The sequence below is a fragment of the Chiloscyllium punctatum genome, chromosome 39, assembly GCF_047496795.1.
Source record: "Chiloscyllium punctatum isolate Juve2018m chromosome 39, sChiPun1.3, whole genome shotgun sequence".
NCBI classification, from domain to species: domain Eukaryota; kingdom Metazoa; phylum Chordata; class Chondrichthyes; order Orectolobiformes; family Hemiscylliidae; genus Chiloscyllium; species Chiloscyllium punctatum.
The window spans coordinates 46,675,052-46,693,426 of NC_092777.1; the positions used below are offsets into that span (position 1 = coordinate 46,675,052).

An 18,375-nucleotide genomic window follows, 5' to 3' on the forward strand; every position below is an offset into this window, starting at 1 on the left:
CTCCTCTGAACCCTTTCCAAAGCTTCCACATCCTTCCTATAATGCAGTGACTAAAACTGTATGCAATATTCCAAACGTGGCCACACCAGAGTTTTGCACAGCTACAGCATGACCTCATGGCTCTGAAACTCAATCCCTCTACTAATAAAAGTTAACACACCGTATGCCTTCTTAACAACCCTATCAACTTGGGTGGCTACTTTCAGGGATCTATGTACATGGACACAGAGATCCCTCTGCTCATCTACTCTACTAACAATCTTACCATTAGCCCAGTACTCTGCACTCCTGTTGCTCCTTCCAAAGTGAATCATCTCACACTTTTCCACATTAAACTCCATTTGCCAGCTCTCAGCTCAGCTCTGCAGCTTATCTATGTCTCTCTGTAACCTGCAACATCCTTCTGCATTATCACAACTCTGCCTACCTTACTGTCATCTGCAAAGTTACTTACCCATCCTTCTACGTCTTCATCCAGGTAGTTTATACAAGTGACAAACAGCAGTGGACCCAAAACAGATCCTTGCGGTACACCCCTCATAACTGAACTCCAGATGAACATTTCCCATCAACTACCAGCCTCTGTCTTCTTTCAGCTAGCCAATTTCTGATCCAAAGCGCTAAATCACTCTCAATCCCATGCTTCAATATTTTGTGCAATAGTCTACCGTGGGGAACCTTATCAAATGCTTTACTGAAATCCATATACACCACATCAACTGCTTTACCCTCATCCACCTGTTTGGCCACCATCTCAAAAGAACTCAATAAAGATTTGTGAGGCACGACCTACCCTTCACAAAACCATGTTGACTATCCCTAATTAACTTATTTCTTTCTAGATGATTATAAATCCTATCTATTTCTTATCACCATTCCCAACACTTTACCCACAACTGAAGTAAGACTCTATAATTACCAAGGTGGCCTCTACTCACCTTCTTGATAAGGGAATAACTTTCGCTATCCTCCAGTCTTCTGGCACTATTCCTGTAGACAATGATGACAAAGATCAAAGCCAAGGCTCAGCAATCTCCTCCCTGGCCTCCCACAGAATCCTAGGATACATACCATCTGACTCAGGGGACTTATCTATTTTTTGCACTTTCCAGAATTGCTAACACCTCCTTCTTGTGAACCTCAATCCCATCTAGTCAAGTAGCCAGTATCTCAGTACTCTTCATGACAATCTTATCTTTTCCCAGTGTAAATACTGACAAAAAAAAATTCATTTAGCACTTCCCTTATCTCCTCTGATTCCATGCACAACTTCCCACTACTTTCCTTGATTGGCCCTAATCTTAATCTAGTCATTCTTTTCTTACTGATATACCTCTAGAAAGCCTTTAGGTTTTTCTTGATCCTATCCGCCAATGACTTCTCATGTCCCCTCCTGGCTCTTCTAAACTCTTTCTTTAGGTCTGTTCTAGCTAACCTGTAACTCTCAAGCACCCTAACTGAGTGTTCACATCTCATCCTAACATAAGCCTTCTTCTTCCTCTTGACAAGAGATTCAACTTCCTTAGTAAACCACAGCTCCCATGCTCGACAACTTCCTCCCTCCCTGACAGGTACATACTTATCAAGGATCTGCAGTAGCTATTCCTTGAATAAGTTCTACATTTCAATTGTGCTAAAATTTGTCTTTTAGTCTTAGTAATTAAATGCAAAAGTAGCAACTTTAACAGATATTTGCCAGATAAAAATCAAGTAACAAAAGAAAATGTTAATACTTTTGATAACCTAAAAGAAGAAAATCTAAGGAAATCATCCTCGTAGCTAAGAAATTAGTTATCTGCAATTTAGGAAGCATACATGATACATTTACATGACATATCGATGGGAAAAACCATTAACAAGGAACTTTCAACATGCATTTGCCTCATAATGCTTTGGCCCAATCCAATTTATGCAGGATTAAATTAACAACTGAATTTCAACAGGCACACTTTACAACTAACCAATGCTTGCAATTCTTCATGGGGGCTCTTGTGGTGCAGTGGTTGTGCCCCTACCTCTGAGCCAGAAGGCCAGTGTTCAAGGCACACCTGCTCCAGAAGTGTGCAATAACATCCCTGAAAAGGTTTACCAGAAATGTCTTGCAACTGTTCACATTGATGGCATAATATACAATGTTCCTGAAGGGTGGGTCTTGCGCAGTGTTCCTGTAATGTAGTGGTTATCACAATTGTATCACATATGTATGAAAGGTCCCTCTGCACAAAACCGGGCAAAAACATTGTCAAAAGATTATTCACTAAGAGGACTCTTGTGATGCAACAGGAATGTCCCTACCTATGAAGGTCCATGTTCAAGCCCCTCTGTCTTGGAAATGGATCGTGTAGTAGCATCCTACCTTTGAGCCACAAGGTCTGGGTTCATGCTTTTTAAAAGGAAAACTTGTTTAGAGGTATTATTACAGCGGGACTTTAACAGGTCCTGCAGTTAGGAGGTAGCGATTATACCACTATGCCTAAAGAGCTCCAAGATCTGGTTTCATGACCGAACAGGTTGATTAAAAATAACACATAACAAAATATAGAATCAGTTAGGTAAATAGAACAAATACTTGAATCATCAACCTGAGCAGTTTTTCTCTCTCACTTTTTACTTAGGACTCAAAGTTTTGAATGAAGGAGAAACATGTGGAGGGTAGAGGGAATGAAAGTCTTTCACACCTTTTAACCTTGGTAGTGTCCTTCACAATGAGGCTTAGCCCTTTCCTTTCATCCTCAGTTTAAAGTAAATTTCTGCACGTTAGCTGTTTTAACAATGTGGCACAATGTAGGTTAACAAGTTGAACGCTTTTTGGGAAAAGGACAAGGAGAAATAGAGGAATCCGGAAAACAAACAGTACTAATAAGTAGTTATAAGAAATTTAGAAGTTAATAGATTTTCACATATATTTTTTGAAAACTTACAACATTTAGCTGGATTCCAAACAGAGATAATGGCAGATTCAATGCACACAATGTCTATTGCAATTGTTATCATTTTAGAAGTCTTCTGACAATAAAAAGGTTAGAGATATCACTGGATTTGATAAATAACTAATTTAACCTAGATTCAATCATGGCAGATGAAATCATTAGGAAAACAAAAATCTGTATCATTTTTCAATTTCTTACACAATATTCTGTTTCAGATATTGTCTAGATTTTTTAAAATATTAAAAACCTTCCAGAAAAACTGAACATTAATTTATTAATCCCAAGGAATCTTCTCTCAAATATAAAAATTGTTCCAAGAATATTAATCCCAAACAGCAAGTCAGCTAAAACTAGGAGTTGTGGATCAGTTTAATGTGAAGATTCAAACACAATAACCCTTCAAATACAACTATCCAATCAGCTATACTTTTAAAGCAATTCCATATAATAATAACATAACAAATATATGTTGAATAGTTTTCAACATTTAGGTTTTACCACACCTTCCTGCAGCACAGGTATTAGGCCCATAAAGCAGGTTTGAGTTATTCAAGGTTAACAATCCATACAGGACAGAGAACATCTTTTAGTTATAAACTTTTGGAGTTTCTCTTTATAAATAATTAATCCATTAAGAGAAAGGAAATAAATGGAGAAATTCTTACTTTAATGGGTGTTAGATTTCTAACCTGAAAAAAAGGCGCAGTGATCGCATTTGGCCCAAATCAACTCTAAAAACACCGTAGAGTTGCTCAAGTGCCAACACCTTCTGCTGCTCTTCCCATTTTGTGCTGTTAGGTTGTGTATAATTCTCAGAAAACTGTAAAGTGTACTGTGCATCAGATGAGTGGTCTGAGATAGAGCTTGCCAAATTAGCCATATGTTCTTCGCACATCTCCCTGCATAATGAGGAAAAAGGGAAAGAGAGTGATTAAAGTACAGTTTCAATAATAAAATTAGGGTGGAAAATATGCTAGGTGGGAAGTTTAAATAGCGAATTTATTATTGTCACTGATTCATTTATCCAAAGTAATCAATTTAAAAATGGGTTCGCTATATCGGATTTCAACAAGTTACTATAATAAATGTAAATTGATAGCTTAAACAACCAGTTTTACCTTTAAAGGTCTTTAACAAGTCATGCATTACCCAAAAATATTCAAATTAACATTTGAAATGGAAGACGGGTCGTTCCTGGTCAAAAGTGTAAGAAGCGTGTAAAAACTTTACCAGTTCAAAAGCAAACTACTTCTGAAGATAAAAATTTAAAATGGACACCAAAAATGCCAAAAATACTCAGGTCAGACTGCATGTATGCAGAGGGAAATGGAGACAACATTTGATGACATTGACCTTGCATGAGATTGTTGTCAGTTCTGACGAAAGGTCATCGGTCTGAAATATTAACTGTTCCTCTCTCCAGAAATACTGTGACTTGAGTATTTCCAGCATTTTCTGTATTTATAATTAAAGTTATTAATAATGCTTGCTTCCAGAGAACATGCTCTCTGCTACTTCATGATTTCACTTGCATTTTCCAATCTAAAAGAAGAATTTAAATTTAAGACTTCTTTTGAGACAAGTAAATGCCATATATTTTCCATCAAGAGTTCGACCAGCTCTTAAACAGAACATTAGATAGATAGTTGCAAAACCAATCTTTCACATTTAAAATATATAAATGGCATTGAATCCTAGATGGATGTGAAATTAAATTAAAACAGAGTAAAAGACAAATTAAAAATATATATGACAAAGAAGAGATAATGGAAAAATTGTGAATGGAATACTGAAAATGACTATGTACATATTCTAGGTCTCTACAAAGCATGTTGAATCAGATTGCTGACTCATAGGCACTTATCCTTGAATGTCAAGCTCCTAATCTTGATTGAGACACTAATGCAAGGTGAACTAGATGTCAGATGTCTCACCTACAATTCATGGGAGGTGATGACTAGGTCTATTTTCATATAATCCCAAACAGTCAGTTATGGTACAGCATAAGCCTGGCAGGGAGCTAAAAATCACTCAAACATTGTACACCTACATTGGTGTGGACTGCTTAGGTCCAGGGAAGGTGGGGAGAGGGAAAAGGGAAAAAAAGGGGTATTAAAAAGCTAGAAATATATTGATAATTTAGCAAACTATGAAAAACACATCATAACCATGGTGCACTTAATCTAGACAAAGTATTATTTCACATTAATTTTTAACAATACTAATTGCTTAAATCACTTTAAGAACCATGAAAATTTGTTTGTGCATAATTTAATTGAACAGAAGCATGCTCAGGACTATTTGCCCATGCTTATATTGTTAAAGAGCTACAACTCTGGACCCAAAGCTTGCCACCTGAATTATTCCTTTGAGTGATGCAGTCATAGCAAAGTTATGTGAGCTGATATACACCAATTCAGTCTCTGGAGTATGCCTTTACACTTGAGAAGAAAAGAGAACTCTGAATAGACAAGTAATGAAACAAAGCTTAAGGGACAACACAATGCAAAGTAGGCGTCCCAATGGATCTCTCGTCACCGTGGGACTATATCTTCCAATGAGTTACTGACAAGTAATCAAAAATATGTTTTGTAAGCTTCCAATGGAAAAGAAACGTTAATGCAGTTGATACTTAAAATAGAGCCTGGCCATTATACAGTATTTGTCTGTTATCTCAGTTAATACAGCTGCACATCTACATGATGATCTACAAATAGAGATGTGTGTAGAACACTCCAAGCAGCAATCTTGGCAATTACAGTGAAACTCAATAACCATAACAACAAATTAATTTCTTTGCTACCCTGTTCAGAATCATAAAATGGTTATTTAATGCCAAATGGGATACAACCATCCACAAAGCAAGCTAAATTTAATACACCGAGAACAGTTACATGACAGTTTGGCTAAATCATCCAGTACTGTGCCTATAGTTCTTAAACTACCATCAAAAAAGATTTGTATAACACTCCAACATTTTCTTTCTTTGTACAAGTTCCAAGTAGCATTTCCTTTATCATAGAATCATACAGTAAAGAAGAGTCCCTTTAGCCCATCACGTCAGCGCTGCCAAAAGTATACTACTACCTCCACTAGTTCCACTTGCCCCCACAAGACTCATAGCCTTGAATATTATGTCACTTCCAATGTTTATCCAAGTACTTTTTAAAAAGCTAGTGAAATTACCTACCTCCCTTACCCTCTCAGGCAGTGCATTCCAGATGCTCACCATTTGCTGGGTGATTTTTTTCCCTCAAATCCTCTCTGAACCACCTGTGTTCCATGATAAAAGTGTGTTCCAGTGTTCTTTCCCGTCAACTAAGGGAAACAACTGCTTTCTACCCACTCTGATGTTCATGCCCTTCATAATCTTATACACCGCTATCAGGTCCTCCCTCAACCTTCTCTGCTCAAAAGCAAATAACCCAAGCTTATTTAGCCTCTTTTCATCCCTGAGGAGAGGCATTTCAGCCAACATCTTGATATATATCTCCTCTCAGCCCTGTCCAGTGCAATCACATCCTTCCTATACTTTGGTGACCAGAACTGCATGCAGCCTAACCAAAATTCTGGCCAACTCCAATGTGAATCCCATACTCATGTAATCAATGCATTCAGAATGTAACTTTTAAAAAAGGTTTTGCAATTTACATATGAAAGAACTGAAACCAACGTGGTCATTCTAAAAGGTGAGAAACTTAACTAACAATCCAGGTCTTTTTCAATATATAATTTCAGTTATATATAAATTAAACTTTTGCTATAAATTCTGTGTCTTACAATCTTATTCTCCACAACCACCTGATAAAGGAGCAGCGCTCCGAAAGCTAGTGCTTCTAAATAAACCTGTTGGACTATAACCTGGTGTTATGTGATTTCTAACTTTAACTGAGAAAGAGAGGCATCCTGTATACCTTATTAATCACTCTATTAACCTGCCCTGCATGTTCAGGGATCAGTGGACAAGCACCTGAGCAAGATTCCCCTGTCCCTCTGAGCTTCCTACTGTCTTGCCATTCATTGAGTACACCTTCCACTGCTGATTAGATTAGATTAGATTACTTACAGTGTGGAAACAGGCCCTTCGGCCCAACAAGTCCACACTGACCCGCCAAAGCACAACCCACCCATGCCCCTACATCTACCCCTTACCTAACGCTACGGACAATTTAGCATAGCCAATTCACCTGCCCTGCACATCTTTGGACTGTGGGAGGAAACCGGAGCACCCGGAGGAAACCCACGCAGACACGGGGAGAATGTGCAAACTCCACACAGTCAGTCGCCTGAGGCGGGAATTGAACCCGGGTCTCTGGCGCTGTGAGGCAGCAGTGCTAACCACTGTGCCACCGTGCCGCACGTGATGGGCTAAAGGGACTCTTCTTTACTGTATGATTCTATGATAAAGGAAATGCTACTTGGAACTTGTACAAAGAAAGAAAATGTTGGAGTGTTATACAAATCTTTTTTGATGGTAGTTTAAGAACTATAGGCACAGTACTGGATGATTTAGCCAAACTGATCTGCCTACCTGATCAGTTTATATACTAACCTAAGACCTTCTTCCTATCAACCACCCAGCCAATCTTTGTGTCATCTGCAAAATTACTTATCACCACCACATTCTCATCAACCTCATTTACGAATATCACAAACAATAATAGAGACAGGTTGATCCTTATGGTACACCACTGCACACTAGTCTCCATTTGAACAACCTTCTGCCATCACGCTTCATCACTTGCCACTAAGCTAATTTTGGATCCAGCTTGTCAAGTTACCATGGATCCCATGTGCTTTTATATTCTTTATATGTTTTCCATGTGGGACATTGTCAAAGGACTTGCTGAAGTTGATATAAAGTACATCAACAGCCCCATCCTCATTGACACAAATTCTCTTGTTTCTTTTCATTTTTTCCATTAATTTATGATTATTCTCATGCACTATTAATGCTAAGTTACAGCAAGAAAGACTAAGCAACATATCCACCTTTTTTGCTTCATTCCATTTAAAAAAAAATCACTGTTTATCTTTGGGATCCATATTTTGTGGAGTAACCTAGGATTGTAATCTGACTGCAATTTAATATTTGGAAAGATAGAATTGTTTTGGGGAATAAGAAAAACAGAATCCTCATGTGTGGATGGAAAGTCAAATACATGTTTCGTTTAAAAGATTATTTATAGCAGTTATGTTGAATACCTACTGTCCATTCACTAATGTATGACAGCTCACTTGAATGATCAACAAATTGCAGTTAATATCCTTCAGATGGAGTGACCAGATTGAGTGGCAATTTCAAACTGCATCTCCATTTTCAACTGTTAACATCCTATAGTTTCAAGACTTCAAAACTGCATGGATAAAACGGCCATTACAGAATTGTTTTTAAAATGGTAAATTGGATATTATTAACAAAAACTCTAAAATTGGTATCAGACAAATCTAATTTTGTTACATAATAACAAGAACAACCTACATTTATTGGTATATTTAACATGCGAAAACATTCAGTGGTGCTTCGTAAGAGCACTGATACAAAGTTTGACATGATGCCATTTAAAGAGATATTAGGACAGTAGATGAAAAGTTGGCTGAAGAGTTTGATTTTAAGATGCGTCTTAGAAAAGAAAGAGGGGTAGTAAGGTTTCAAACACAAATTTCCAGAGCTCAGAATCTAGCCAGCTGGAGGCAAAGTCATCAATTTGAGGTCGAGGAAGTGAAGATCGACATGAGGCCTGAGTTGTGAGAGTGTAGAATTCTCAACCTTTGGAGAACTGGAGGTTTCATAGATGGGAAAGGGCAAGGCTGTGAAGTGATCTGAACATGAGAATAAGAATCTTCAAAGCATTTGGGAGGTCATGTAGGTCAGTGAGCATGGTATTGGGAAGAGGTGTGGGGTAGGGGTAACTGCATAATAGGACTTAGTAGCGTTAACTTAGGATTCATACTTCTAGATGAGCTCAGGTTTGTACAAATAGTAAAACGTAAAAATGGAAGTCCAGTCAGGTAATTATTAGACTAGTGAAGTTTGGAGATGATGAAGCCCAGGATTTTAGCAGAGGTGGTTAAGGCAGGGTAGAGGCTGTTGACATTATGTTGGAGGGATGACATAAGGCTAGATACTCAATTCAAGGTTAAGTATGACACCAAGGTTGCATACAGTCTGATTCATTCTGAGAGGGAAATGGAATTGGTGGCAAGAAAATAGTATTTTTTGCAGAAGACTATGTTTAATTTGAGGTAATTTGTTTTATCAAAACTAGATTTCAGACAAATACCCTGACAACACAGACAAATGAAAGAATCAAGAGGTTTTTAAACAAAGAGGAGTTGTTACCATCAGTATAGATGTTGAATTTGAAATTGAATTCTGATTTTGTGAAGATGCAGCATGTAAATGAAAAATTGAACTAGACAAAGGGCAGATCATTCTCAGCAAGAAAGTATGCAGCAGAAGCACAGATGTAAGCAACTAGTTTCTGCACTTTTGACTGTAACCCTGGTCTTTCAGAATGTGCTCAGATAGTTCATACCATTTTATGTAACTTTTTCCACACCTGTACACAATATTATGCTATTAAAGACTGTCCTGTTTCACCTGGAAATATGTCATTCCCCAGAAAGCTTTTCTTTAAAATCATTACTTATTTCAAATACTCATGAAAGATATGCTTATTTGCATATCTTTACTTTGTGGGGTAAATTCTTCATCAAATAAAAACAAACATTACAAGTGAAACCTGTAAGAGAAGTTTGAGTGTCACTACCTGTTTTCTGCAGCAAGAAACACAGATCTGCTACTTTCTGCCAGAGGGTCACCAACTGGAGACAAACATAACGGACTTGAGAATGTATCAGAATCTGAGCCAATGGTGCTATCCCGACTGACATCATCAGTGGTTAGATCATATGATGTTTCATCTTCTCCTTGCTCCCGCCTGGAACTCATCCCGTCCTGACCTTCTGCACGCATCTCCAGCTCTTTCTGGTTATCCTGGCCTGTTATTGTTGAAGAAATTTGAGGGTCACTATGAGCTTGTTGTAGAGTACTGTGGGAGATTTGCAAAGCGAGGGAATCAAGTGGTGTGCTCTGCTCTGATCTTGGTGAGTCAATATGCATGGAATTAATCATGCTCTCTGATATAGTTATTATCTCATCATCCTGCGGTGGAACTGATTCTCGTGTCTTTCCTGAAGTGCTTGCAGATTGATGTGCAACAGCCGCATGTGTATGCCGGCATCTCCTACGCTGTACTTTCCGCACAGGAGAACTTTCCGGTGTGATGTACCTTAAAGCCTCTTCATCTTGTCTTTGGATACGGGTGTTTGGGATCCAAGTAATAATAAGTGTTGTTCCCAGCAATTCATCTTTTTCCAAATGTATGCATAAATATCCTGGATTTGAAGAAGAAATAAGAAATGAATGAGAGGAAAAAGTTAATTTTAGGAGATCATAAATGCAAAAAACACCCATTAAATATTACTACACAACAAAACCCGAACATCATGATTACAAATCCATTTCAGTTCAATAACCGTGGTTTCCACTCAAATGGAAATATTTTCTCCATATCCACCCTTCCAAGCCACCACAACTCCAATGATTTTTACTAGGATTATCATAATGACAGTGAAGCATACTTTTCAGTCTCCCCAAACCTCAAACATTCCAATCTTGGGATTATCCTTGTACCCTCTCTGGTACTTCCACATCCTTCGCCATGATATGGCGAACATCCTAAATCAGATATAAACTACAGTAAAGGAATAATGGCATTGCAGTCCATTCCCTCTATTACATCTAAGGATACGACTTTCCAAAACAGGTTTTGTTGAGTTCTGACTACCAAAGTTGTTTTGATCATGGGATTAGAGATCATTTGATTACAGTTTATTATATTAAAAGAAAATAAAAGTATTCACACCAAGTAAATTACCATGACTTTTTGAAATACTTTGTTTGGATTCTTCTATATATCAGAATAATTCTTGCAAACAACATGCTCTTATCAATCCTGTTAAGCTAAATCCTGCAATAAGACATGTTATATTACAGTTGGTGATGTAATAAAATAAAAGGGGTTTTAAGATGTTTTGAAATTGATTATCTTTTCCTCCAACTAATCAGGGGGGCGTGGTACTTGACTTTCTTTTATTCAATTAAATTTGCACAAAATAGTGAATGCCATTATTTGGAACGCTGTTCTTAAAAAAGAAAAATCTGGTTCGTTTAAAAAAGTTTCTTCAATCTTTCATAGCTTAACTTCATATTCAACAATGATGTAACACTTTTAATATACAGAATGCACTTGAAGTCATCAAGAGATGTATAATTTGGATGTAGTCAGATATTTAACATAAATTTTAATCTCAATGCTTAAGTAAAGTTGTGGCAAGAAATGTATACAGAACCATAGAATGAATTTTACCAAAAATGAGCTAAGTGTCAACATTGCTGAGTTTCATAGAGGGTTTCTCTCTGGAAGTCCTAGCAGGGTTTCTCACACTGATTTCTGATGTACCACACTTATTTGGCGCCCATTCATTCTATCTTGCTTCTCACCAGAGCACTCCCAGGAGTACTTGGGATTCCTGGCACCAATGCCAAGCAGGCATGCATCCAGTCAAACATTACCAAATTATGGGAGGGGAAACCAAAAAGAAACACTTTTCAGGGCATATAGGTGGCACAGCTGATACTTCACTGCCAACACAAGTGCATATTCATAAATCGATTGCTATTTAGGACCAAGCTACAGAGGTTACCTGCCCTTAGTGTTATCCCACCTTACAACCCTATTTTAGATAGTGATACTCTTTCCCCAATGAGAAATTAGGTTACAATGTGGGAGCATTACACTGGAAATGGTTGAAAATCTCCACTTTGATTCAGCAACAAAAAAAAAATCTGCATTTGCCTCTGGGAACAGACAGGGAGTGCTTGACTTTCAAGCAGCACAAAAATCGATAGTAAGTAAGTTATTACTGCACCCAGCTCTCATATTGCATTGGGTGTCAATCCAGTCCTGTCTGGCTTGTTGTGCCTAACCTGCACTGCTTTATGTTGAAGGTGACATTCTCCCTGCTCAATGTCTTAAATTTCTTTTTGAAATGCTGTTGCTGCTCACCCACTTTTTCACAGCCCATTACATCTCCTTTTTACAGGTTCTACTTGTGCAAAGCATAGCATGCTAAGACCATGTGGCACATTCTGTCTGGTAGGCTATAAGACCAGCACCACACTGGTTCCAAACATTGGAACCTCATCTCCAGAATGCCTACTGTGGACCTAGTGGAAGGACAGGCTCCACCCCCTCAGCTCACTGCCTCATTTCTGATGAAGGACCTTTGCCCGAAACGTCAATTCTCCTACTCCTTAGATACTGCCTGCCCTGCTGTGCTTTTCCAGCACCACACTCTCGACTCTGATCTCCAGCATCTGCAGTCCTCACTTTCATTCACTGTATATATGCTCAGCCTCAGTCAGGAGGTTGTGTTACAGAGCCATCAGTGATGGTTGCAGAAGGTACCCCTTGTTTTCCGTGAATCATACTGGTAGGGCATATAGTCCTTTATAGTTTAATATACTCCTCCATACAATGAGACATGGGGTACAATGACAAGGAAAACCATGGAATGACTCTACATTCTGATTAATGCAGCATAGGTCATATAACCTCCGACTGCAGTTGTGCGATAAGTGCAACATGATTACTGATACCTGGTTTCCCCACTCCTGCCTCATTGCTTTCAAAAGAGCATGTTGACAAGTATTTAACTATTCAAGGTCAGAGGAAGTCAGTTCCATTCCCTTGTGCAGCCAATGAGATGTGTTTGTCTTTGTGAACTGTGGCCTACAGTGTAACTTTTAAGGTCACCCGTGTTTGATTACTTTTGCTTCACAGAGATGATAAGCTCTAATCTGCAATGATGAATGACATGGTCAAGATTGCTTGCAACCAGGATTTATATGCTATACAGCTGGGCATCTCAAGCTATTCACATGCAAGGCAACATGATCACAGATGACTTCAATCTGTACTGTGGTAGTGCTTAATTCATTTAGTTTCCCCTTGAAGGACTTCGTATTACCCACAAGTAGAGTTTGCGTATTCAGGCAATGAAACTTTCTCCTTCCACTCTGGGTATGGCTGTAGCCATTTTCTATTTCAAGCATGCATTGCAATTCATAGGAGTATGGAAGGCAATACAGGTTGCGCTTGGCAGAATAAATCACAGACTCAGCCTGGTAACCAAAGACACCATCCACACCCCCTTTACTTTTAATTTTTTTTTAAACCTGCTTTTCTAATCAACCTGTTCAGAAATGGTTTTACACATCTCTGGAGCATGTGAGACGTGGAACTCGAGCCCTGGATCCAAGGGTAGGGTCACTACCTCTGCGGCACAAGAGGACCTCTACCTCGTTTATATGTTGCGTTTCCACCCTTTACTATTATCCTCTTAGCATTAAGCATACTGTGTCCAATCACCACAATTGACCTTCCCAACATCCTTATCAATTCTGATATGGCCCCTGATACTTTAATTCAGCTAACCTCAGGACTGACTCCGGCCCATCCACTGGATGACTTGAATGGCCAGCTCGGATTGACACGTGACCAGACCTCTGACTTGTGTGGAGGTGCTGGTGTTGAATTGCAGTGGACAAAGTTAAAAGTCACACGATACCAGTTTATAGACCAACAGTTCTATTTGAAATCACAAGTTTTCAGAAGGCTGCTCCTTTGTCAGATTAAGTGTCTTCAACTGACAAAGGAGCAGCGCTCTAAAAACTTGCGATTTTAAATAAAACTGTTGGATCAGTACCTGGTGTCATGTTACCTCTGATTACATCTCTGACTAATATCTGTGCATCTCTCTGACTGCCCAACTGCACTTTCCCAGACTGGTTGCATTGGATCTGCAGGACTGATTGTGGCCCATTCTCTGGACTATATTGATATGGACTCCATGACACCGAGTGCCCCAAGCGGCCAACTGACTTTGTTTAAGCCCCTGGACTAATATCAGACACTGCTTTTGATTTACTGTGCTACCATGACATGACTGAATGGTGTCTCCCTTGGCCTGACATTTGAGGGGCCTCCCTTGACAGACTTTGAGACATGACCATTTAATTGGAGCACGTGTTGGGTGTTTGCTACACATTACTGGCACTTGAGGTTAATACAATACAGTGCCGTACAACAGCACATCCAGCTCGTGACTGATCACTGTTAACAATCATGACAAGCTGCCTGGCTTTGTATCTGTGCTAATCAGCAAGTCAAGACAGAAGTACTGTAAATCTTTAAGATCTGGTTAAGAGGTCAAATCACAAAAGGGCAAGGCAAGGCATAGATGCTGTGAGCACTCAAGCAACTGCAAAATGAGTGAGCACTAAGAGTAAGTAAGTGAATAGAACCTAATTCCACTGTTGAACCTCTTATTGAGTTGGGGTCCTCGAGTGTAAAAAGTGTTTTGGGAGCAGTATTCCAATGAAAGGTGTCAGTAAGCTCTGAAGTGCAAAGTCATACTCTAAGTGACAGAGATGTATCACAAGGGTACAGTGAAGTTTGTATGTGGTCGGTGCCAACATGGCATAGATGGAGGGTGCAGGCAGTCACTATCCCTGGAGTCTGCTTTAAGATGTGAGGGGCTGCTGATCAAGATGGAAACTGGGAAGAGCAAACAGCAAGCTGGAGTGCCCAAATATTTGCTCTATCTTTCAGGTTCAGAACTGTCACCATCTAATTGAGAGAATGGGAAATTTCGTTTGGTCGGTAACAATAGGTCATAAAGACACACTAATATACATTAATAGATACAATCGGACTTATTGTCACTCACTAGTGAGATTCTCATCTTGATTGAGAAGAAAAAGTCCAATTTGTCAACCAATGTTGAGAATTTCACTCTATTTTTCCAACTGTCTTGCCAACGCCTACAGTGGCTAGGAAGGTTAGAATAGATTAGTGGAATAATGTTGGAACTCACATCAAACAAAAGTAACTCACTAAACAGTTTAATTTAAGAATCCTTTGATAAGCATGGACAGGCTTAAACATAGTTAACAGCATACTTACTTCATAGAACATTACACTGCTTAGACTTGTGGTTTTTTTAAATGAAAACATTTTAAGTGCAAGTTACTTTGCAATTTCACCCCTTACAATTGTAGAATTTTTTGGTTGAGTTCATTGTGTTTGCTGTCACTGCAACAGCAGAAGGCATATTCACCACCCATGCAGTCAAAGACTCTGTGATGTCACTGAATGTGAGATGTAGGTAGTTGCTTGCGTCAAACAACAACAATTTGGATGACTCTTGATTACTACTGTACTCAACATCTCATTGCTTCACTTGCCACCCTGGTTGCTACCTAATCACTTCTCACTCACTGCTCATTTTGTTAACCCTTTCACTGCCCTGCTCCCAACCCTAGAGCCCTCGCTGCCTCACTCACTGACTTGCTCCCTAACTGATGTGGTGAATCAGGTGAGAGTCTCAATGCCAGAGGAGAAAAATGCAAATTTTCCAGCCAACCTTGAATAGCAAGGTAACCTTGCTGGTGAGTGGCAAGAGGCAACAGTGAAGGGAGTAGCAAGCAATGAACAGTGAGTGAAGTACAGAATATGATGGCGTGTTAAATAAGGATGAGATTAGGGTGATAGGGAGAGATGATATAGGATCCAAGGAGAAAAATGTTGAATCCATTTGAGTGCAGATCAGGAACAGTAAGGGGAAGAAGTCACTGGTGGGAGTACTCTATAGGCCACCCAATAATAATGCTACAAGGGCACAGGGGATCGATCAAGAAACATGTGATTCATGTAAGAATGAAATGGCAGTAGTCATGGGGGACTTTAACATGCACATTGATTGGCCGAATCAAGTTGTTCAAGGCAGTCTTGAAGAGGAGTTCAAGAACTCATCCATAATAACTTTCTTGAAGAGCATGTTACTGAACCTACAAGGGATTGTGCAATCTTAGAAATGGTCCTGTGTAATGAGACAGGTAAAATTAATGATCTCATAATTAAACATCCTCTCAGAAAAAGAGTGATCACAGTATGATCAAGTTTCAGATACAAGTGGAGAGTGAAATAGTATCATGTAAGACCAGGGTGTTATGCTTAAACAAGGGAAACTAGAATGGGATGAGGAAGGAATCAGCTAAATTAGGCTGGGAACACAAGTTATATGGTGGAACAGTTGAGGAACAGTGGAGGACTTTGAAAGAGATTTTTCAGTGCTCATGGAAAGCACATTCAGTCAAAAACAAGGGTAGTAAGGGTAGGAACAGCCAGCCTTGGATATCCAAGGAAATAAAGGAAGGCATCCAATTAAAAGCTCAGGCTTACAAAGGAGCCAAGAGTAATGGGAAACAGGAAGATTGGGAAAACTTTAAAAAGCACCAAAGAACCAGAAAGCAAGCAATAAAGAAAGGAAAGATAGATTATGAATGCAAACTAGCACAGAATATAAAAAACAGGTAGGAAAAGTTTTTATAATCTATGAAGTGGAAAAGGGTGGCCAAAGTGGATGTAGGTCCCTTGCAGGATAAGAAAGGGGAATTAATATTGGGTAATGCCTGAAATGGCCAAGGCCTCGAGTAAGTATTTTGTGTCAGCCTTCACAGTGGAAGACGTGTCTAACATGCCAAAGAATGATGTTAAGGATACGATGGGAGACGAGGTCCTAAAGGTAGAGAAGTCCCTTGGTCCTGTGGAATGCATCCCAGTCTGCTGAAAGAAATGGCAGAAGTTACAGTAGATGCATTAGTGGTTGTGCAGAGGGACTTAGGAGTGCTCGTACACGAATTGCTAAAAGTTGATTTGCGGGTGCAACAAGTCATCAGAAAGGTAAACACAGTCATAGAATCATAGATATGTACAGCACGGAAACAGACCCTTCGGTCCAATTCATCCACGCTGACCAGATATCCCAACCCAAATCAAGTCCCACCTGCCAGCACCCGGCCCATATCCCTTCAAACCCTTCCTATTCATATACTCATCTGATGCCTTTTAAATGTTGCAATTGTACCAGCCTCCACCACTCCCTCTGGCAGCTCATTCCATACACGTACCACCCTCTGCGTGAAAAAGTTGCCCCTTAGGTCTCTTTTATCTCTTTACCCTCTCACCCTAAACCTATGCCCTCTAGTTCTGGACTCCCTGACCTCAGGGAGTCAGGGATTTTATAAGCCTCTATAAGGTCACCCTTCAGCCTCTGACGGTCCAGGGAAAACAGCACCAGCCTATTCAGCCTCTCCCTATAGCTCAAATCCTGCAACCCTGGCAACATCCTTGTCAATCTTTTCTGAACCCTTTCAACATCTTTTCGATAGGAAGGAGGCCAGAATTGTGCACAATATTCCAACAATGGCCTAACCAATGTCCTGCACAGCCGTAACATGACCTCCCAACTCCTGTACTCAGTACTCTGACCAATAAAGGAAAGCATACCAAACGCCTTCTTCACTATCCTATCTACCTCCAGAGCTTTCAAAGAGCTATGAACCTGCACTCCAAGGTCTCTTCGTTCAGCAACACTCCCTAGTACTTTACCATTAAGTGTATAAGTCCTGCTAAGATTTGTTTTCCCAAAATGCAGCACCTCTCATTTATCTAGATTAAACTCCATCTGCCACTTCTCAGCCCATTGGGATCTTAATCAGTTGGGCCATTGTAATCTTGAGGTAACCTTCTTCGCTGTCCACTACACCTCCAATTTTGGTTTCATCTGCAAAATTACTAACTATACCTCTTATGATCACATCCAAGTCATTTATATAAATGTCTAAAAGTAGTGGACACAGCACCGATCCTTGTGGCACTCCACTGGTCACAGGCCTCCAGTCTGAAAAACTACCCTCCACCACCATCCTCTGTCTTCTACCTTTGAGCCAGTTCTGTAACCAAAATGGCGAGTCCTCCCTGTATTCCATGAGATCTAACCTTGATAACCAGTCTCCCATGGGGAACCTTGTCGAACGCCTTACTGAAGTCCACATAGATCACATCTACCGATCCTTCCTCATCAACTCTGTTACTTCTTCAAAAAGCTCAATCAAGTTTGTGAGACATGATTTCCCATGCACAAAGCCATGTTGACCATCCCTAATCAGTCCTTGCCTTTCCAAATAAATGTACATCCTGTCACTCAGGATTCCCTCCAACAACTTGACCACCACCAACGTCAGGCTCACTGGTCTATAGCTCCCTGGCTTGTCCTTACCACCTTTCTTAAACAGTGGTACCACATTAGCCAACCTCCAGTCTTCTGGCACTTCACCTGTGATATTGTTTTTCATTGCTAGACGGATTGAATTTCAAAACAGGAAGTTCTGCTGCACTTGTACAAGATGTTGGTGAGGTCGCACCTGGAGTATCATGCGCTGTTCTGGTCTCCTTGCTCGAGGAAGAATATA

The 18,375-nt window shown here is 39.7% G+C and overlaps 1 protein-coding gene across 3 annotated transcripts in view; it reads right to left on the reverse strand.

Annotated features, from left to right (window-relative positions):
• The window catches only part of tbc1d16 (TBC1 domain family, member 16), a 131,895-nt gene that overhangs the window by 78,977 nt on the left and 34,543 nt on the right, over positions 1 to 18,375 (reverse strand). For all 3 annotated transcript variants that reach the window (XM_072558612.1, XM_072558611.1, XM_072558610.1), the window contains 2 exons: positions 9,704 to 10,331; positions 3,620 to 3,829 (listed from right to left, as the gene is read on the reverse strand). In XM_072558612.1, coding sequence (XP_072414713.1) covers positions 3,620 to 3,829; positions 9,704 to 10,331 — 838 coding nt within the window. The remainder of the gene's footprint in view (positions 1 to 3,619; positions 3,830 to 9,703; positions 10,332 to 18,375) is intronic.